The sequence below is a fragment of the Acipenser ruthenus genome, chromosome 20 (genome assembly GCF_902713425.1).
Source record: "Acipenser ruthenus chromosome 20, fAciRut3.2 maternal haplotype, whole genome shotgun sequence".
Classification (NCBI taxonomy): domain Eukaryota; kingdom Metazoa; phylum Chordata; class Actinopteri; order Acipenseriformes; family Acipenseridae; genus Acipenser; species Acipenser ruthenus.
In genome coordinates this window covers 21121093-21144424 of record NC_081208.1, presented here as the reverse complement: position 1 = coordinate 21144424, position 23332 = coordinate 21121093, and the positions used below count along the sequence as shown (strand labels likewise).

General features: G+C 37.1%; 1 protein-coding gene across 4 annotated transcripts; it reads right to left on the bottom strand.

The window, feature by feature from the left end:
- Nucleotides 1-418: 418 nt before the first annotated feature.
- On the bottom strand, nucleotides 419-23099 carry slc7a9 (solute carrier family 7 member 9). 4 transcript variants are annotated; one of them, XM_058993629.1, is made up of 13 exons: nucleotides 22916-23099; nucleotides 12903-13051; nucleotides 11967-12114; nucleotides 9812-10054; nucleotides 9549-9674; nucleotides 7988-8087; nucleotides 7732-7776; nucleotides 6261-6384; nucleotides 5461-5564; nucleotides 4590-4686; nucleotides 3590-3739; nucleotides 2629-2803; nucleotides 419-1059 (listed from the first exon to the last, which is right to left on the bottom strand). In XM_058993629.1, exons 1-13 carry the CDS (start codon nucleotides 22929-22931, stop codon nucleotides 998-1000), a joined length of 1539 nt encoding a protein of 512 aa, XP_058849612.1. In that variant the 5' UTR covers nucleotides 22932-23099; the 3' UTR covers nucleotides 419-997. The 4 variants fall into 4 exon arrangements, with proteins under 4 accessions (XP_058849612.1, XP_058849613.1, XP_058849614.1 ...); XM_058993630.1 differs by having other exon boundaries at nucleotides 22923-23098; XM_058993631.1 differs by lacking the exon at nucleotides 22916-23099 and adding an exon at nucleotides 19483-19709.
- Between the last annotated feature and the right edge of the window lie 233 nt (nucleotides 23100-23332).

The following is a 23332-nucleotide window of genomic DNA, read 5'->3' as shown; positions in this document are numbered from 1 at the left end:
ATCTAAACCAAAAATTCCCACCAATGACCACTTTGTGTGTCTACTGCCTGGAATAAATGAATGAGGGTGGTGCCATAGCCATTATAATGTATAGCTATGGCACCACCATAAACTTTAATTCAGTTCACGACCTTGGCAGTACGGATGTAAATGTCTGTGCCTGAGACGAGTGGAAAAATCGCTTCTAAATCGGCTTTTTAAAAACACAATGTGGAAGTTAATTGCCATTGAGTGGTAATCGGTTGTAAAGGTGAGGGAAGGACGGTGTTTCTTGTTTCAAATACCACTTGTTAATGAAGGGATTCATTCAATACCTGTGGACAAATCCTTCTTAAAGGCAGTTACTGTATGAGTACAAGTATCAGCACACCGCTAATAAAAAGAATATATGGCTGGCTAAGAACAAAAACGACATTACCACAGCTGATAACGTTTTTATATTCAAACTTTACATGCTCATATTACAAAATCATTTTTCTTATGGGTAACTTTAAACAGTGGTATCTTTAAGAATGTGTCAATTTGTAGAAGTACAACAAAGCAGCTAGCTCCATAAACATTGCAGTTTGTTATAATTGAGAATTTAATTTTGTATTATATAACGTCAATATTTGTACATGGATACTAAGGGTTGTACAGTATGGTCAACATGGTAAAGACATGCCATTGGTTTAAATGTGCATGTATATGCATTTTGTCATATTAAAATTGTCTTATTTCTCATCTGCAGACAAAATAAATGAAGACATATACAGGCTATTATATACATTTTTGATACACTTGACTAAAATGTGAAACCGATTTTGAGGTCTTTTGGCTGAATGATTGAGACCCTTGCTGGACAGTCATGTTAACCTTTTAAAGCTCATTTGGTTACAAGACCCACCCTCTCTACAGTTAGCATCAAATCCTTTATACAAGTCTCTGGAAAATCCAGTCATTACAACACAGCCTCACTTTATCCCATAGCATCCCCAAGCAGTATGGAGGCCCAGTTTTATTGTTGCTCTTCTGTAGGAACTACTTCCATGAGCATCTGGAGGTGCATTGTAATAGGCCCTGAAAAACACACATGCTTTAATAACACATCTCTCAAGGTCAGGAAACAAAATTTACAAGAGTTTAGATTTTCTGTTAGAATGTATAAATGTATCTGATAGGCAGCCTTGAGAGAAACAACCTGCCAATTGTAGAGAAAGGGGACCAGAGGGGAGGATAGCATACAGTGTTCTCTGGCTGCAACTTAATCTAATTCCATTCTAGACATTATCAAAATACTATTTTTCTCTTGTGTAAATTAAGTACATGTGAGTTTTACTCTGTTTCCTACAGTGAAATATCCCTCACCAAACTTAAATTGGGACAAAGGGTAGATTGTAAAATGGGTTTATTTTGATAGTTGAATAATTGATGCAAAATGAACAGAATCATGGAAATAACTAATACCGTTAATTTAAAGTCAACCAGTATACCTCTGAATAATGTAGAGGCTGCTGGGAGAATTCATTTTATTATAACAATATTTGTATGCCAGAGAAGTTATCAAGGTTTGATTGTACTCTAGTTAAAGGTTACAGGTGTAGTTTTCCACTTCACGGTCTATGAGGACACTGATAAATATTTATGAAAAATAATCCTGATTTATTTTTATATGTTTGAAAATATTTACTATGGAAGTTACTTTACCTTTAGTGGAACAACCATAGGGTATATTTCAAGAAATTCAATTCTTACTACATTCTATATCCTATGTAGGCCCACTTTTGCTCATTTGAAGGTATTTTTTCTCTTTTTAAATCTGATAAAATTAGTGCCAGTTCTTCTCACAGAAGAGCTTGTAAGCAGTACAGTAGAATTCCATTGCGACTCATCTTTTACTTGAATAAAAACACTAATCGCCAGAAACACACATTTCCACCTTCTACTAAAGGTGATATTTACCAGGGACGAGTTCTTTAAACTGGAATTACACACTACGCCAGTGAATTATCGGAGGTTATTTTTAACTGTCAGCAAATATCCCCTTGTGTATCAAATCCTATGTAGGTCCAAGTTTTCTCATGTTAATATAATGTGTCTTGTTTTGCATCCATATTTTATGTGAGTGCCATTTTGAAACAACTCCAGTCTTCTGCAATACATTTTAAAAGGATGATATTGTTTAAAGATGATGCTTGTATTTAAAAATAAATAAAAAAACATTTGGAAGAAGTACCTTAAAATTAGGTAAATTGCACAACTGGTCCTACAACAAATTTGATACCCATAGGGGGGGAAAAAAAAAGAATGGGGCAATAGACAAGTTCAGTTCTGCAAATATAATTATGCTGGTTTGCATTAAAGTTGAAACAACTTCCATAATAAATACTTCATTTTTGAATGGTTCATCTGAATGGTTTTAAACATTTAATGTACATTTGTTACAAAGTTATTCAAGTTACCTATGTATCAATGCTTTCTGGCTACTGGCAGTGTAGTGTCTTGGTATACATTAACCCATCCATTTTGTAGTTTGTGATTGGTTTACATAACTGACGATTATTTTTCACATGTTACAGCCATATTTTAAGCGAACCACATTTTCATAATTAAGAAGAGACATAAGGTGGTTTGTAGTTAAATACTTACCCATAACCTTGCGAGTCCAGCTGAATTCGAGGTGAACAAACAGGAGATACACAACCAGGCCGCTCAGAATGAAGGCTGTGCAGTATAGGTATTCCCATTCCGGTTTGTCAATAATGGGAGCGAGGAGCAAGTAGAAGGACAAGACAACCACGATGACAGGAATGAATATGGGCACCTGAAACAGAGCCGAGAGGGGAAAGATTTATTTACAGCAATGTTAAATCACACATTTATTTGAGAATGATAAACCCAAGCAAATAGGAGAGGAGGGTCAGGGGAAATGCTCAGGTAAAACGTTTTTTTTTTTGTCTACTTGACATAGGGCTCAATTTCATCTTGTAGCAGTACAAAAATAACCCGCACCGGTGCAAAGAGTTTTGAGTCACATTTTGACAGATTAAAACGTTTTACAGCACAGGGGAATCACTCTTATTGCAGCAAACCCATGGTTATCCCAGGGTTACCCCTAAAGTATAAGTGGTTAAAGCAACTGTTCTAAAAGTTTCCCACAATTACAGTATAGCAAAGTGTAATAAAACAGTGAAAGGATGGTAAGGCACAGGTAAGCATTGTAAAGCCTAGAGAGATACAGTACGGTAAAGCATATTAAAATAAACTATGGTAAATGCATAGTAAAAAAAATGGGAAAATGGCAAAATTACTGTAAAAATACCATGGTAAACTTTTATAAGGAAGTACTGTAAAATGCTGTACTTGACCCACAACTTATTTCGGCATTGAGGGCATAGACAAAAACCTTTGGTCAAAACGTTTGTCTAAGACAGTTTCTTTCAGTATTAAGAACTATACGGTAACTAAAGAAGCCTGGTAAAGGCGATCAACCCATACCCTGCCAGGATAAACCTCAGCTGGGTTTGTTCCAGAGCATTTTCCACAACCTGGGAACCAACCACATTTGAGGCAATGCTGCATTAGCAGGGTGCTGTATATTGGACTGTACCTTCACTGGTCTCTCCAGATCCTTCCTTGTAAACCTCATCACAATCAGCGCCAGGACAGTCACACCATAAAATCCCCAGCCAGCAAAACTGAAGTAGTTGATGAGGGTGTTGATGTCTGCCGGGATGATGTAGATAATGCTCAAAATCCCCTGAGATTTAAAAGCAGGGTCAGCAGGAGCAACTGGGTCCACAATTCACAGTTCAGTGGCATGTAGTTCTTGTGCTGGTGTGTTGAATATTCTTTTCAACGTATTTGTGGAAAGTTATTGCACCACTACTCTAGAAATTGTATGTCAATAACATTTCTTGAAAGGTTAATTATACTGATAGTAGCATTTAATTAAATATATGCCTATTGTCCTACATATGGGTCACGTGGAATAACAATTCAGGCATATCTGGGTTAATGTCAGTAATACTAAAATGCTATAGCATCACATCATAAATGCTTGCACTTAGACTCATGATTGTGAATATACAGCCTTCATAACCTATAGTGAAATAGGTCCCAATGACCCTTATTCTGATTGCAAAAATGGGATACGCACAGACCCATGTATATTCCGTTAACATATGTAATTCCACACCGCTTTATAGTTTTCCATATACTTCGCAAAAAACTGACAAAAATTGAAAAATGTGACATTTTGAAAAATCTATCATGAAATACTGTCCTACTATTATTTTATTGATGTCTCAATGTTAAAATTATAGGTGTACATACAATGCAAATAAATGTAAAGCGTTTCCTGGTACAGTCCTAATACTTCCTGTGCTCAACGTTACAAAGCCTGATTGTAGTTAGACCATCAAAGAGAATCTGACCTGCAACCTAGGAATGTACCAGGAAACTCTTTACATTTATTTGAAGGATATATTAATCTTAAGCTATAGAACATATGAGCAAACAATGATCTGACTGCATAAATAAGCATGTCTATTTAAAAAGGTTATTAAAGAGAAGGGTGCAGTGATAATAAAGGCAAAATGCAGACTTGCATTGAATATTATGGCTGGTGATGGGGTGAACCGCCTGACACTGATGTAGGACAGGATCTTGATCATGTGACCTTCACGCCCTGCCACATAGATTAGCCTGGCAAAAAACAGAGAGAGAGGGAGGGGGTACCTGTCAGTGTATTACACAGAACGGCATCATGTGATTTGGACAAATCAGGTGACCGAGCAGCTTCATTTTCATGAAAAAACAACAAAAAAATTCTAACACGAACACCCAACACAGTTTGATGACATAACCATTTTTATTTAAAAACAAATGATCCCATTATAAGCAATATGTTTTTGACTACTTTTCATTATTGTATAGTTTGAGCCAGAGAACGACAGCCTGCCAGCAATGCCAGCAGTATCTGAGCACCACTGCCTGATAAGACAAACCAAGACACAACATTTACATATACAATATCAATTGGTTGAAAACTCTAAAGAGAGGTTTAAACTGTAAATCGCTCCACTAGGTAACCCATTCCATACCCTCACCACTCTCTCTGAAGAAGTGTCCCCTTCCTTCTGTCCTATGTCTATCAGCACTTAATTTCCAATTGTGTCCTCTGGTCCTGGTTTCTGTACTGTGTAAAGTATTGGTTAGGGTTAACTATGTCAACTCCTTAAGAATTTAAAGAATTAAATCGTGTGCCCCTAATTCTTCTTTGTTACAAGCTAAATAGATTGAGTTATTTCAGCCTGTCTTTGTAGTTCAGTCCTTTAAGCCCAGGGATTAGTCTGGTTGCTCTTTGCTAGACTCTCTCCAGAGTCTCAAGCACCTTTTGGTACCGTAGTAACCAGCGATCTCACTTCACAATATTGACCTGTTTAATTATACAGATATCTACTAGAAAAGGTTTCTTACCTTCCAGCTGTGAAACAAGTACCATTTGCTGCACCGAAGGTTGAAAACACAACAAACAGAGGAACTATCCAGGACACAGGATACAAGACTCTGTCCCCAAAAGTCTAGAAAACAATTTACACTTTAACTACAGTTTTCTGTTGAATCAGATAATCCACATGCAGTGGATCAACACTCAACATGCATCCATAGCAGTGTAATAATTAAGCAATTACTAGAACTACTGTACAAGGAGATAAGGAGTTTTATAAACATACTGCCCATGCTTCCTCTAGTTATAGCTAATATGTGATGAGTGCTGGATTTTTATAACAGAATTTTCAACCACATGAAAGTGAATGGCAGAGCTTCAACTTGTCATATAATTTATGTAATAATAATAATAAGATGATGATGTTTTGTTGCTGACAATACTATAGCTAGCCAGCAGGAGGAACTGTCCGCCAGGAGGGCACTTAAACATAGATTGGGTATCATGGCTTGCAGCGCTGGGCTCGGCCATTGTGCATTAAAATAATGTGAACACAAGGCCAGTGCACAGGAAGCTAATCTAATCTCAACTTCCTTTAACCAGGGAGCAGTCTGAAACACATCACCACCTGGTGGTTTAAAACAGACTCACAGCCTTGTTTACAATTTAACCCCAGGTCCCTAAAGATTACATTTTGTATTATATAGTACTGGCGATGGGAATCACAAAACAAATGTGTTACAGCACAGATACAGTAATGAGTTTGTTGTTCAGTAACCCTTTAAATACAAACCAGTGATGCGCTTCATACAATAAAATGAGCCCTTACCACAGCGACCGCTTGGGACTGTAGCAGCTCTGTGGGACTCATTACTGTGAAGTAGGCGATGTTGACCAGGATATAGCAAACTGTAACCAAGGGAATGCCAATGATGATAGCCAGGGGCAGGTTCCTGCAAGACAAGGGCCATACAGCCCATTATTATTAGCACTACAGTAAATAACCAGGACACACAACAAGATAAGAAAATGTACAAACAACACAAGGCTACCCGGCCCATCGGTGCTTGTCCAGTGCTGGTTGGTTAATCACAAAAGTCATGTCTTAAAGGATATAAGTGATTCAGCATCAACAACATGACTGTACAACCCATTCCATGCCCTCACCACTCTCTGTGTAAAGAAGTCTCTACTACCCTCTTTCATAAGTCTCTACTTAATTTATAACGGTGTCCTCTGGTCCTGGTTCCTAGGCTGTGCTCATCTGCTAGGGTTAACTTTGTAAAATCCTATTTAAGATTTTATTCAATCAAATCCCCCCAAATTCTTCTTTGTTCTAGGCTAAATTAATTCAGTTGGTATCAACAGTCTGTTATAGAACCTCATCATAATCTTTGACTATCTAATCAATCTTTATAGCCATTTAATTGCTTCTCCAGTGCTTATAAATCATGCTAAAATCTAAATTTAAATGGATACCTTGATGGTTAATGTATCATATCCCATGTAAAGTATGGAGTGCAGGGTGATACGATCAGGAGCTTGCTGGTTCGAATCCTGGTCGGGCAGAGTTGCCCATGTTGGCTTGCGGCTCACAAAGAGGCTGCACAGCCATTGAACCTCCGCGTGGTGAGAAATCACCTGGGCTTAGTTAATCTCTTTGCACTTCAGGGACCCCTATTGGCCATTCAGAGAATGTTCAGACTGGGGTCATTGCCTCCAGGGTTCAGTAGCTTGGTAACATCCTTTGCTTAGATGCAGTGGATGAGAAAGTGCCAGTTTGTTTGACAGCGGGTACAAAGTTCAGTAGTTGGTCTTCACTCTTCCTGATTGGTAAATGGGTTGCTGGAGTGAGGCAACATATGAGTTAAGCATTTCAAACTTGGTTGAATTTTATTTTTTGAAAACATCCCAAAAATGATAAAAAAAAAAAAAAAAAAATACAAGGGTTGAGGATTAAAAATATATATATGATGTGTAGCACACATTTTTGAAAAATGTGCTCACATGACTGATTCATTTGTTTTGCATGTGCATACCTTACATATGTTCTATAATATATAAAGGCTGCATCTCCCTGCTGAAAATCTGTTTGGTGAGCCAGCACATCAGACTTTTATTGAGGGCTGGCAGTAACAGCATGTCTGGCACCATGGCTATGCCAGACTGCACACATTACTGATGTGTCACGAGAAACAGTCGGCAAAGTGCTAACTCTGTGGGCCATTCTGAAAACATGTAGATTTTCGTGAAGAAATTCGATGTGGTAATGTATGAAATGTAAGTCAATCTGAACTTACCTGCATGGGTTCTTCAGTTCCTCGGTAATGAAATTCAGCTGATTCCTGAAAGAGAAAGAGAACATCTTCAAATACTAGGACTGGACTGAAACTGAAACCTAAGAGGGTTTTCTAACCTAGGGTTAGACCTTGATTGATAAAAAGATAATGTGTTGTACTGATTACACTAGGTTACCTGTTGTAGTTTTATTCAGTATTCCCTATAATAATATACAAAAATATTCACGTTGATTAGAAAATATTCACATTTACTTACCATCCATCATATGCCCAGAGTCCGTTATAAAACGCTAAGCCAATTGCACCAAAGGAAGTTTTCGACTCCTCAAATGCATTGGATAAATGTTGTGTATTTCCTGCAATACAGAATATGATATTGTTTTGATCTAGATTAATTAGGTTGGCAATTAAATGCATTCAATAATTGCTAGGAGCTATTAACAAACACAATAGAATTACTTTTAATAATGTACTAAAAATAAACCTTTACCATATAATCAAGCAAATAGATGCATACTTTGGACAATCTGCAGTTTTTTGTGAAAACACAGATATTTACTTGGTACCATGTATAAGCCCATAAGAATATGCACCCCTAAAGATGAGTGCTAATGCAAGGATTGTGGATTAAGATGTTTATAAAGGGCTGGGATCTAAAAGAAGGGCATTTTGCCTACATGAAGGCCCACTTGTGCAAATTTACTTATTTTAAGTACTTTGTATCTATTTTTTTTTATTTGAGCGCCATCTTTAAACAGCTTCAGTATGCTGTTTAGGGTTATGAGATGGGTGAATATTAAAAGATGATGTTCAAACATGGCAGCGCGCACATTAAATCAAGGATGCAAAGCAAGAAAACTCAACTCAAAATGACCAACATTGCACAAGTGGGTCCACATAGGATCCGATACCCTTAGTTCCATTTCCAGTGAAATAACTTCCATAGTAAATATTTAATTTAATTTTAATTACCCTTGTCCTTGGCATTACTTTACGACCAACACATAAACTAGGTGTATTGTATAACTTGCTGCAGATTTGTTTACAGTGCTCCCCTTTGGCACATGATTGTCATAAAACTAGGTTGGCTGTCATTTACAAATCGGAGGCTTTTTCATTGGAATTGTTTTGTATGTAAGGGTTTTAAAGGTAGTACCTTCTTATTTGAGTGCTCTGGTAGAAAGGACTATCATTGGTTATAGTTTACATTCTCAGGATTCTGTTCATTTGGCTGTTCCAAGGGTTCTAACATGTTTGGGAGAATTATCTTTTGCATATCAACTCGAAGACATGGAATTGTTTCCATCATAGCATGAAGATGGAATTTTATCATCTTTCTTTCTCTAGTTTTAAATATCATATTTGGGAACTGCTTAGAACTGCCAATGCCTCTCCTTCAGTCCACATTAGCAAACAGATATGTCCTATTTATTCTGTTCTTAGATCGCTGTATGCTCCCGAGTAAGTGTGAACCACTCATGTTTTTATTGTGTTGCTTGTATTTGTAATTGTCTTTATTGTTTTCCAGGACCCCCTTGTAAACCAGGCCTCTGCCTCAACGGGTAAATATCCGGGTTAAATAAACAAATAAATAAAAATACATTTTAAAAATTGGCTAAAGGGGAAAAACAGTAGCAGTGTAACCATGCAAGCACCATGAGAGCTATATCATGCATATCACCACATTAGTCTTATACTATACTGTAAATCTTATGATTGAATGTTTTAGACGAAGCCCAGGCAACTACCTGACGAACCTTATCATGATCACACATTTCAAAATCCTAGAATTATCACTCCATTGCCTCTCAGCTCACCCTGTGCAAGAAGAACGATTCCAGCCCCAATGATGACAAAGATAATGATGAGCTTGGCACCCGTGAAGAAGTTCTGCACATAGCTGGCCAGCTTGACACTGATGCTGTTCACTGTGACAATTAGCACTGGGCAGGAAAGAGACAGACGACACATTAGTTAAGAACACCCTTTTAACACGAAGCAAATCATTGACGAGTTATCTTGAGTCTTGATAATTGTGAATGAACCAGCTTTTCTACAGCAATTGGACCTGATTACTCACAGATAGAAGCTGCAGCCAAGCACTTGATGATAATCGTAGGCGGAGAGCAGCCGGGATAGAAAGGTGCTGCTGAATACTCAGCGAAACTGAGAGAGATGATGGCAAAGGAGGACGGCTTTAAAACTACAACGGAGGTCCAGGAATACAGGAAAGCAGGGATGGGCCCGAAAGCTTCCATCAGATATGGGTACTCCCCTCCAGACTTGGTGATCATGGTTCCCAGCTCAGCGTAGCACAGAGCCCCTGGAAAACAGTATGCACCTTGAACACCCTGTAGTGTTTATACATATTTAATGTATAATGCATTGTTTTTTTACTGTATCTTGTAAAGCACATTGTGATGGTGGTCCACTATGAAAGGCGCTATATAAAATAAAGATTGGTTGATTGATAAGAAATACAGTACTTTGCCTTTGCTGTATACAGTGTTAACTAGTGATAATGAGCGTAACAGTGGTGTAAATAAATATATTTTATATCTTACTGGTGTTTTCCGCTCAGAGTGATGTTTTGACCCACTTTTTTCCATTACTAGATGCAACAGAAATACAGTGAAAATTGGGGCATCTGAAAATCAGGTTTATTCATTTTAGGGTGGGGGTAGTAGACCCCACCCCCTATGGGTCATAAATCCACTGGGGAATTAATTTATCAAAATTAATTCAAATAATTTCTCTCCTTAAGCAGCACAGTGTAGCCAAATCATGCTCCCTCCTGCAACGCGGCTTGTCATTTTTAGTTCCCACAATATGCCATCAGAGCCCCTCTATTGTTGCATTATCTAGATACAAAATGTTCTTTATCATGCCGACCGCTCGCGAGTAAAGATGGAAAAATGTAGTTTCAGCTGATTTACGATCTGTGAATAAAAATATCAAAACAATCAAGATTATATTGAAAATATATTGATACAGACAACACAGGATCCAGCCAAGGCAAAGGAAACCTGCAGGGTTTTCTGTAACCCTTTAAACTCGTTTGCTTTAAAAGACAACAGTCTGGAAAAGTTTTATTTACATAAAAATACCCAAAAGGGGATATATATATATATATATATATATATATATATATATATATATATATATATATATATATATATCAATTAGGACCAAATTGTGATAATGTTTTGAATTTAAGTATTTAGATTCCCCGCTGCTTAAGTCAATTGAAAAGACCCCAACAATAAGTGCTCAATAGCAGATGGTAACTGTTGGAATGATAGTCTATTATCATTTGTTGTAAGTGGTATTTTGACAATATTTATATTTGTTTAGTAAATAGTGTCTAGAATTTAGCATGTTTGTGTTATTTGTTTTCAGTTTGGGAATATTTGAAATGGTGGAAGTCTACAGCCATGGCCAAAATCACCTAGAATGTTAGGACTGAGACATAATTAAAAAAACAACTCTATGAACATGATGTAGATATTTTATTAAACATCATGTAATCAAAGAAACTACAAAATGATAGCGCAAAAGTCTACCGCAAGCCATAATTGTCCATTTTTCATTAAACTTCAAAGCGATATGCAATTCAATAAGAAGTTAATGTAACATTATTCAGCAGGTTTCATGCGACTTTATGAAGCAAAATGTGTTAATTCTATAGGGTGATTTGGCCAGAGCTGTACATACAGACAATGCAGTACCCGACCAGTGTTTCCACCAGTAACGGGAAAAAAAAAAAACTGCCATCGAAGTCTCGCTTTTAACAAAACAAATAAAAACGCATCAACTGTTTAGCCCCTTTTTACAATTATGAGCTGTGACCTTTGGAGCCATAGGAAGGGTGTATTTTACTACATCCAATCATCATTTAACTCTTGTCTGGCTGGAGTCCTGCTTGATTCCTCTGTGTGTGTTTAAGAGTAGAGAAAGATAGATGCTCCTCTCAATGTGCTATTTGAAAGTCAATGTTGGCTGTATGTGTTTGCAGATCAATGGAAATCAGTGTAAGTACACTTCTGGTGTGGCTCAAGGCAAAGAAATGACATATTTCTAACACTATTAGCATCACACTAGAGCTGATACGTTTAACTACGTTGTTTTTAAAACCAAAAGAGGGATCTTTAAGCTCTTTATTAACTAGTGCTTTAGAGATGAGCGGGATTGCTCATTCCAATGAGGAAGAATGTGGAAGGGCCCGGTTCACTCACCCAATGTAGCCAGGACCCCGCTTGCTGCCCAGACACACAGACACGGCCCCACAGCTCCAGTGTTTAGAAGCACAGATTTGGGAGAAATAAAGATCCCTGAGCCGATCATTGTCCCAACAATCAGGCAAATACCACTGATCAGGCCCACCTGCAACAGCAGCCAGATCAGAATGAATCACACGCATTACTAGTGTGGATGGAATGAATCTGACACTCGGATGAATTAAAACTTTTCTAATGATTTCAAACTTATGCAGGGCGATTCATATTGTGCACAACATTGTTGTTTTGCATTGTTTTCAATTCTACTTAAATACAGTTTTGAACAAACCCCCCCAAACACTTAGCCAACAGTGACCAAAAAGTGTGTCACAAACTGTCTCTGTCATAGGCATTTTTCCTTTACATATCATTCTCCACGTGCCCTCCAGTTTTCACAAGGAATGAATCACCCTGTGTATTTAGGTATTGATTCATACATTTATAACATGTTTTGTTAAAATCAATGAATTTCCTTTTTCACGTAAATGTCACAATCATCTATACAAATAAATAATTAAAGAAAAACATAAATAACAGCTCTCTATTAAAGGGATTAATAGAGGGTTAAATAGAGACAGTCCCTATTTACAATGCTGTCTCATTAAACTTCTGTAAAATAATCCTAAATAAATTAATGAAAAAGGACTAAACAACCTAACCAGTCTAATCAACTCTGCTTCCCTTACTCTCTCCTGTCACTAAGATAATAACTTGTATAATAACCTTTATATACTCCCCAAACTGCAGTGATAAACTTTATGTATTGAATTCCCTTTACATAATGAATGTATTAACTTTGCTTCCTTTAAAAATGTCAGCACGAACAGTACTGTAAAGGAACTGTGCTACTATTCAATGGAAATGTCCCTAGACTTTGAAAACAGGAATACTCACATCTTTCTGCAGTGCTGTGGCTTTTACTTCATCTCCACTTTGGTGGGAATGGGTTTCAGGGTTTTTTATAACATTCCCGTTTTTAGTTCCTTTTCTGTTTCTTGTTTTGTCTTCCCTCATTTTCAGCAGTAGGAATATTATCAACACAGCTAAGAGAGAAAACACAAATAAACACACTAGTTGAGTAACCAGATACACCAAAACAAAGGCTTTGTTTAGGACTGTTTGTTATATATATTTTAAAAGCAAGTACATTCAAATTAGAATGTCTTAGTTTTCACTGTTCGCCAAAGTGTGTCTTTATATTGGTAAACACCACCTAATGCACAGCATGCTATTGCCAGAAAATCAAGAACTAATTATAATATTGGTGGACCAGTTATTATTACAGAATATGTGCCTTCCTCACTAGCCAAAACGTTTGTCTCCTTGACTTAAGAAACGTTTGAGAACGAGAAAAGACCATTCGGCCCATCAAGGCTCATCCCTTGTAAGCACACCATTTTCCCCTACTGGGAGGTACTAATTTAAAAGCATAGAATAGTCTTTTTTTTAAATGTTCCCAGTGTTTTAGACCCTACTACTTCACCTGGTAGGCCATTCCATGTATTTAGAATTATAAAAAGTGCTTCTACCATCTGTTCTAAACTTACTTTTACTCAGCTTCCACGTATCCCTGTTGTTCTTCTGTCTGTGTTAAATGTGAAGTAGTGTCTTGGGTCAACTTTATCTATACCATTTATATAATCAAGTTGCCTCTTTCCCTTCTTTTTTCTAGACTGAAGAGATTGAATTATTTTAACCTGTTCTCATAGCGCATGTCATTAAGTCCTGGGATCAGCCTAGTTGCCCTTCTTATAAGTTTAAACTTCTAGGTTTATAGACTGTATGTTAATTCTTCAAAGTACACAATCAGAGTTTTAAGGTTCACCAAGTCAAGGAGACAAACGTTTCTGCTAGTGCTTTCCTTGATATACTGTAGTAGTGTGGTGATTAATACGCTGACTGAAACGTTATAGTTAAGCTCAGAGTCTGACACAATTTCTCTAGAATTAGGAAACAACCAAACAACAAGGCAAGTAAGTCAGGGTTAGGGTTAGGGAAGTTGAGGACTTTTATAGAGAAAATAAACCTCACTTTAGAAGCACTATAACTAATTATCAAGGACATGAGGTAAAAAATAAAGAAACAGTATCATAGCATATCTTTAAAGATCTAATCAGTTGTGCTGTTGTACAACATACAGTAAACTAGAGATAAAATGGAGAGAAAGTGTCTTCAAATTTTACTCAAAGTATGTTATTGTTTTAATACACCTTTTAATTCTGAAGGTCGATAACAATCAAACATTATATAGGGATGCATAATGTTTTATAGGCAGTGTCACAGTGAACATATGAACTCGTCAGCTCTCCTGAATTGAGAATTATTGACCTCAATCTATTACCATAAACTACAGTTTGTAATCTTTTGTAGTTTCTGTGTCTTTCTGAACTGTGTATGGTGACCGTTTATCAAAAGAAAGGGATCCCCAATTGCCGTTGAACATATACCTGTCTGGAATAGCCAATTTCCATAAGCAATGTTTAATTGTGCTACTGTACCAATAACATACAATAAACTGTGTATGCAAAACAATCCACTATATTTACATTGACTGGGATATTCGCCCTCTGCAGGAGATACGGAAACACATGAAGGAATAAGACCAAAAAGTGAATTGAGTTTTACACAGATATTTTTTTGTTTGTTTACATTGTGGATGAACAAGAAACTAATGTTCATGAAGTCCGCTCAGGGATAATTGTGTGTAAGGGTGGGCTATTTGGAAGATTATTGTTGCTACAAATTAGGAGTATGTTTGCAAACACTGATAAGACATTGAGGTGGTGGGATGTACAAGTACCAACTACAAAACCATTGTCTTCAAAGCTCTCTGTTTTTGATCTAAACAAGGGGTCTGAGTGGGGTTAATGGTCATTCCATTTCTCACTCCTAGTCGAGCTTCATTACTAGCAACTTGATATAAATCCAGGGCTGCACTGCTCTTGTGAGCATCCACTCAAAGAGAAGGGGATTATGGATTCAGGGATAAGATATCTAGTAAGAAAATGGTAAAACAGTCAACAAATGGCCCTCCCCTAAGTATCACAAACAAGCACAGGTGTCCTACTGCTTCTTTTGAATGACTATATTATGAAGTATTAAGGGGATGTATATTTGAATACCATTCCATGCCTTTATGTTTTCAGTCATTCTAAAGGTACTGGATTATTTTGTGCCAATATTCAGAACTCAGTTTAGAAGCCCCTAATATCACTGCAAACCTCATAAAACTGCCACGAGGTAAAACACACATAAACAACACAATGGCATTAAAGGTTACACCCTGTTGACAGTAAACTGAAGATACACTGAAGCAATAGTGTATCTGAAGCCCTGTTGATAGTAAACTGAAGATACACTGAAGCACTTGCTTGAACAAAAGTTATTGTATTTCTTGTATTGTAACACTTGAAATGTATTTGCTTACGATTGTAAGTCGCCCTGGATAAGGGCGTCTGCTAAGAAATAAATAATAATAATAATAATAATAATAGTACTGTCAAACTGAACTAAAGTGTTATGACCTGAGCTTTATTGCACCTTTGAATTCTGAAGGTCCATAAAAAACATACAATATGTACAGATGGCTAATGTTTTCAAGACAACAGCATATTTCAATACAACATTTGAACTTGTTGAAGGATAATGAGGTGATTAGGTTCAAGGATAAAAACTGACTTTTTCCCCCTGAAACGGTGAGTTAGTACCTGTAAATGGAACATCTCTGGAGAGGAGTACACTGCAAACCCAAAGTGGCAGTTTTTCAAATCACCTCACTTAAGAAATGGATCTTTTTGGTGGGTGACAATAATGGCATTAGTTTAAGACTAGTTTCTAATAATCTATATAGAAACAACCACAGAAAAAGTGGTGGAGAACACATATAACAGGAACACCTAAGATGTAACAGGTATGAAGCTCCCCAGTATGACTGCTTTGATTTAGAACTGGAGTGTCCCATTCAAGGCTCTTGATGGGTTTTAAAAAACTACACATGCTATTGATAGTCTGGTAGAAGTAAGCATTGCCGCCCACAGGGGGCGGGCTGGTGGCAACTGGGAATTTTGTCCTGGGCCCGGGCATTCCGGTGGGGCCCGGGCATTCCGGGGAGCTTGGACTGAATTTTTTTTTTTTTTTTTTTACAGCTGAGAGAAAGAATTAATGCCAGCATTCCTACCAGGCACAAAGCTGTTACAGTTAATCACTCCCTGCATTCCAAGAATGTGTGGTTGTTGTGTGTAAGCTTTTACTTAAAAGGAATTACAGCAACCACATTAACATAATCTCATCGTGGTGGGAGGGGGGGGGGGGGGGGCAGAAAAAGTCTGTGGGTGACACTGGAAGCAAGCAATAAATAGATGTTGTGTTTAAACACAACGTTGTCTTTTGCTGTCTGGTTAAACCTTATCTACCCTTTTAAACTGCCTGGGCTACTATTCAGTCAGTTAATTAGTTTTAGTAAAGAAATCTTATTTGTTCTGTTTTTCAAATATGTAATAGAATTATATTTTTAGGTAAGGCTCTTTGAGAACTCTCTGGCTATCACAATGGCTTTTCAAACCAAAAAGGTTGGATAGGTCTGGTATAAAGAATCCATTGAACTTGTGAAAGTGAAGTGTTTGCCTGAGTTTAAAGGCTTGTTGACACTGTCAGGTACACTTTACAGTCCTATGAAAAGTGGCACTGGGTCATTCCAAGGTAGTTGTCTATCTGAAACAGTGTGCTGTTGTACCATTTCAAATAAAAGACGTACTAGTCTTGAAGTACAAGCTTTGTCACAGTAGTGAATTCTGTCAAGTAACACTTTATACACTAGCACACTTAGGGTATTGCCACAGCTATTACAAATCTGACCAAAACATTTCACAGGCACAAAAACCGACAAATAAAAATAGAAGATAGAAGAATAGAGCAACCGTAACAGAAGGGCACAGCTTAAAAAAGGGTTATTAATAAAGGTGGTAGAAAATAATGACCAATTAAACAAGACCCAATTCACACTGAGGAGGCATGTTTAGAACATTGGTATCTTCTTTAACTTGGCCATTTATCATAACTTTACACAGCTAGTCTTTTTTGGATGTATCACCCAGTCATTCTCCACTGAAATAAATAATGTCTGAGATACCACTGCACTTGTGGATTGCTCCATTAAATCTTTTGTATAGATGTTTTTGATGGTTGTGTATTCTTAAAGTAACTGCAGCTAACAAAATACTTATATACATCTTACCCATTTTGTACTCCCATTAGCTACATTGGTTTGCATTTTTTTTTTTTTTTTTTAAGAAACACAAACCAGACACCTGGTACTATAGGTTCAAAATAACTTTCCCAGTTTGCTATTTTGTTAGACACAATTACTTTAATGTTTAACAAATTCACAGGTCTGAAATTTTAACTTTTGGGTGGTGAACAACGCACAAGCTCAAATTGGGTCATAAAACACAAAAACTAGGGGGCTCCCGAGTGGCGCATCCAGTAAGGGCGCTCTGCGTGGAGTGCAGGATGCGTCCTATAGCCTGGACGTCGCCTGTTCAAGTCCAGGCTTATTCCACTGCCGAACATGGATGGGAGCTCCCAGGGGGTGACGCACAATTGACTGAGCGCCGCCCGGGGGGTCTGGCAGGGCACCTGCGGGCTTGCCTTTAAGCTGCCCAGAGCTGCGTTGTCCTCCAACGCTGCAGCTCTGAGGTGGCTGCATGGTGAGCCTGCAGTGTGTAAAGAAGCGGGCGACTGACAGCACACACTTCAGAGGACAGAGTGTGTTTGTCTTCGCCCCTCTGAGTCAGAGCAGGGGTGGTAGTGGTGAGCTGAGCCTAAAACTAATTGACTATTCCAAAAAAAAAGCATGCAAGTCTTGAAACGTTCTTAAAATGAAAAGTTTGTAGGCCTACTTAAGAAAAATGTTAAGAACTACTATTCACAACAATATTTCTTAAGACTTTTCTTAACTATTTTCTTAAGAAGAAACTTAAGAAAAAGGGTAGTTTCCAAAGAAATGTTCTTACTTTTTTCTTAAAATTGTTCTTGTATTTAGCTAAATCCTTGTCTTAACTGGGTAACCCTTATTAGTTATGTAGAAGAAATACATTTAAAGTAAAAAAAAAAAATCCGTTGTGGGTCCGAGTTAAAATGCATATATCTGGTAATGTTTTACTGAAAACACTCTGAAATTGGTGACCCAAGCCGAAACATTCTGAAACGAGTGACCAAAACCGGCTAAACCCTAAATTGCTGTGCCCTGTTTGCTATCATATAAACAAATTCCGTTTTGGGCTGGACTTAAAAAAACAAACACATACATCATGTAGTGGGGTCTCCCCACGATTTAAAAAAAAAAAAAAAAAAAAAAAACCAGAGTTAATGGCCCAAATCCAACTGAGCTTGGGCATGTGTGAGTGCCTAATCAAGGCAAGGTGCGCTCATTCACTCCCAGAGCCGCGTTTGACATCAGCTAAAACAAAATTCGGGGTTGGGACTAGGTTGAAATGCATGCATCTTCTAGTGGGGTCTCCCTCCCCACCCGTAAACATTTTTTTTAAACAAGTGCTCGATTTACTCTGGACAATTAAATAGCCTTTAACTGCGCATACAAAGAACTGCCAAAAAAAAAAAAACTCTTCACGAGTCCCGAGCCCATCCTAATTGACTTAAGTAACTTACTATAAACGAATCTATTTTCTTAAACAGACCTTGTCTAGGTTAGAACAAGCCAGCTGGAATTTAAAAAAAAAAAGATTTCATAAAATTAAAATACTATTAGAAGTCACTTGACTTCTGAAAACTTACCTTTTCGATGTTGTCTGGTTTACCCACACAAAGATGAACAGATCATGCGCTGGATTCAAGCAATGCTTAACCTACACAGTAGAGCAGGATTCGTGTGTTTTTGCTGGAGAATCTGATTTCTGACTGCACAAAAACTATGATCGAGATTAGTTATTGTAACACTCACAGCAAAATCTCACACGCACTGACGCGGACAGGAACTAGTGGAGCTAGGGGTGTCGGCTACAGTAGTACAGAGTTTATAACTGAATAAGCTAACTCAAATCAGTTAATAAATATACTGTACATATCTAATCTAGTTCACATCACACGTATTTGATTTATTTATAATATGCATGCTGGTATATATCTAAGGAAATAAATACATACAAATGCTAATAAAAACGTCTTTAGTCCACATATTGGTGTGAAGATTTTTTAGGCAATTTTACAATTTAATTAAGCGATTTTACAGAAACCAATATGGAACTGTGATTCTGTGCAATGTCTGTAAATTAGATGATAAAAAGAAGTCAATATTACATGATAATCAATGCGTTTTAACACAAGGCAGTATTTATCTAAGCTTCAAGGGATTTGAAATATTGAATAATTGAAATATCTGTATTTTACAAAATAAAGTATACAAAATATGAAGGCTTACCAATATTGTATATCAGACTTTCAATTATCATTGACTTACCTACCGTTGCATCAATGCATAGTAAAGAGGGATCTATTTAGCCGAGATCAAAGAACACTGTTTAGAATTTGGAGGAATTGTTATACCTAGATCATGAGAATAAGAACTTGGCTGATGTTTTTAAAATCTTGAAAGTAGTTCAGAAAGTTAACCATCTTTTAGAAGTTGAGGTAAACAAGTCAATAAACCATTCGCCCCCTTTAAAGAGTTTTGTAACTCCTTAAAATAACACCATTCCAGTAGATCTATTCAATTATTAATGAAAGAGATACATGCCATTCCCGTGGTGGTGATATGTTAATTAGTACTGTCATCCACACACAGTGAGCAGATTCCTGGGACTGGAACAGGCTTACTCGGGTGTCTAAATCCATTAGTGCAATGCAGGCAGGGATGGAATCAACAGGCATAAGTGGCGAATCCGTGAAATATTGTACTTGAGTGCTCTGAGAATTGTGGATTATTTCAACATTATTGCAGCTATATTTATGCTGCTTATAGGAGTGCTAACCAGTGTTTTAAAATTGGGGCAGACCTTCTTCCCAAACTGAAATTAGAAATGTGCATCTATTCAAATAGGGGTAGCATCGAATAGTTGACAAGTCAAATATTCAGTGATAGTCCACCTCAGAAACGAGGTAGCTGACTAACTGCATTTCACTTGACATTATCAATGTACATACAAGTGATATTTGAGAACATTCATAAATAGAGTAAAAGAAAATTCCAGACAGCTTTAAAATGTAGTGGATGAACTGAAGAGTGTTACAAAATATTCACATATAGAGCACCAGGCATGATCAAATACATGATTTACAAATATATTTTTTTAAAGGTGACAACGAGTCGGCTATTCGACTATACTACACTGTTGTCTCTGAAATTGCTAATTATGCACATAAAATGCCTCTTTTGTATTGCACGCTGATTTTGATGTTTAATAAAGTATTAGTATTAAACGGATTAATTGTTGTATTGAGTGATTCACTGAGTTAATGCACACAATGAGACTCACACCAGTGAGCCAGTTAACAAATGTAAAGACCTACCAATACTGTATAAAAAAATTTCAATTACCATTGACTTACTGTTACATGAAAAATGCATAGTAAAGACATAGAGCACCATCTAAACTACATGCATATCACTCAAGCTTGTCTGGTAAAGGTAAGGTTTCACAGGGTCCACATTTCAGACAGCCCCACACCTTTAGAGCCGATGTGAAGATTTATTGAGCGAATAAATGGCACTTTTCATGAAGAGCAAATATATATACGGTATGTTTATTGACACAATAAAGCTTATTGGATAAAGACCAACGGGCTCCCTTTCTATGTGTATACAGTTTAAATGAGGGAAACGTCAAATTAACACAGGAAGCTACCTTCTAAACGTGTGCTGCAGCTGATCTGCAAAGCACTTAGAACAGTTTAGCATCCTTTTAGCAATGGGAAATCAGGCTTTCTGGGACTGGGACTATTGCGTTTCTACAATAAGGAAACAGAGGATTTATAATCATGCATTTGATGCTGTTGATCCAATGAAAAGCTGTATCCAATGGTCTCATGAATAACATCAACTTGCTGTCTTCCTGTAACTCTTATCTTGGATCGTCAAGGTCTCGGTGTTCTATTTATGCTTCACAATGTTCTTTACAGAACAGGGAGTCATTTACTTGGGTGTTTTAAAACGGTATGTTTTACTTTCAGACTAATAGGCTCTAGTCACAAATATGTAACTCCAAACTGTTTTAAAAAGCCTGTTTGGATGTACCAACCCCTATTCAATATTGTGGCATTATGGGAACAACCTAGGGCATAGACAATGCTTGGCATTGTCAAGGGGTTAAGTAAAGTTTAGTATTCCCTAAAAAGGTAGATTTGGGGGATATTCTGATATTTAAACATGTGTTTTAATTGTTGTTCTTTTAAGCAAATGACTGCAATACATTCAAACAAAATACTTGAGTAATAATTCAAAATATTTGAATACACATAGCCTGTCACCAGAAAGGAAATATAATGCATTTGAAAAATATTACAAATTATGTTATATACAAAACAAAACAAAAAAGCAAAGAGCAAAAAGATCTTCAACACAAGAAACAGGGACTAGAAAATGTTTGCTAGGCATAATAGAAGCTAGAAAATGTTACTCCTTTAAGTGCAGACGTCTTCTTCAACTCCTGCAAGGCTAAATTGTACCAATCAAAATTTCTTGCACGCGCTGTGTGAAAATGGGCTGTCCGTTGCTGTTTTTTTGACATCATTCTGTAATATATACATTCTGTAATCGACACAATAAAGCTTACTGAGTATAGAAAACTACCTTCTGAACAAGTGCTGCATGTGATCTACAAAGCACTTAGTACAGTTTAGGACCCTTTTAGCAATGGCAAATTATGCCTGCGTTTTATCATGCATTTGAGGCTAATGATACAATAAGGAGCTGCATTCAATGATCCCATGAATAACATCAATGTCATTTGTTGTCTGCCTGTGGCGTCACTGTTCTTTCTTAGTTACACTTCATACCTTTAATTTGTCTGCCAAAAACGACACTGAAATGGCTAACAAGACGTCAAAAGATGGATTTTAAACTCTTGGTTTGTACTCCTGTATTGTTTTAATACAGGAAAGCGTTGTCATGGTTCCAGCTGTGTTAAACTTCTGTCAAATTAGTGAATTTAGAGTTCATGAAAGGTGAGACACTGGCTACAGGCAGGCGCTGGCTAAGACTTCAGATTGTACCAAAAATATATGGGGTCCACTGGAGTTTAGACGGACAATCTAATTTCCCTTGTGACCCGAGCCCGATTTGAACCCTAAGAAGCTAGCGAATGAGCACACTGCACCACTAAGTTCCCTCATTGTAGGGTTACCATATGCCTCCATGTGTACTAGTGTAATACCCAGGGCCAGGCTCCTTTTAATTGGACAGCCAATCTCAGATAGGACAAATGTATAAACAAGGATAGTTCAATCAATTATATCTTTAAGAAATATACAGTTTAAAAAGAGAACGGAAGGAATGGAGAAAGAGGATACAATGTCAATAACAAATTCTAAAATGACACTTCACTTAACACATCAATATGATTAGGACAAAAAAATAAAAAAGTAAACAACGCAAACAACTCAATTACACACTTTCCCAATAAAATCTCAACACAGTGTAAACAAAATAAAAATACCCATTTAACAGATCAAAACAATCAAAATAAAGAAGAATCCCATATAACAACACCATGAACACAATATATAAATCAACAATTTGCAAAAAGAAACAAAAACATTAAGATATATCATAAAATCAATTAGCCCATAAACAATAAATAGTGGCCCAACGACAGGGAAAAACAGAGCGCCAATATATTACAAAAGTCGATTTAACCATATACTTTCTCAGCTACACAAACCAACTTTGTTCTCACCACATACAGAAAGCATTAACGGATCACGACTCTTCGGCGGATCAACTCATTCGTAGGTAGAACATTTCATTTTCCAATCAAACTGGAATAAACGCTAAAAACAAAACTTAACTAAAGTTAACAAACAAAAGGCACTCTGTCTTTTCCTGGCGTTCACAAACACAACCTTTCTCGGTCAAGGGCACACTCCGTCACCATTCAGCAGCCGGTTTTTAAAGCAGCACGTCAATTAAGACAGCTCCTTTATCCAATAGACTCCGGGCAGAACATATTGCGCTCGTCAGGTTTCAATGAAGTCGTCATGATACCAGGACCAACAGGAAGAATCCCAAACTAGTTAAATACAAACAAAACAATTCTTACAAAAAAAAAGAGAAAGAGAAAAGTCAAACACTGCTGTGATCCAATGCAACAGAA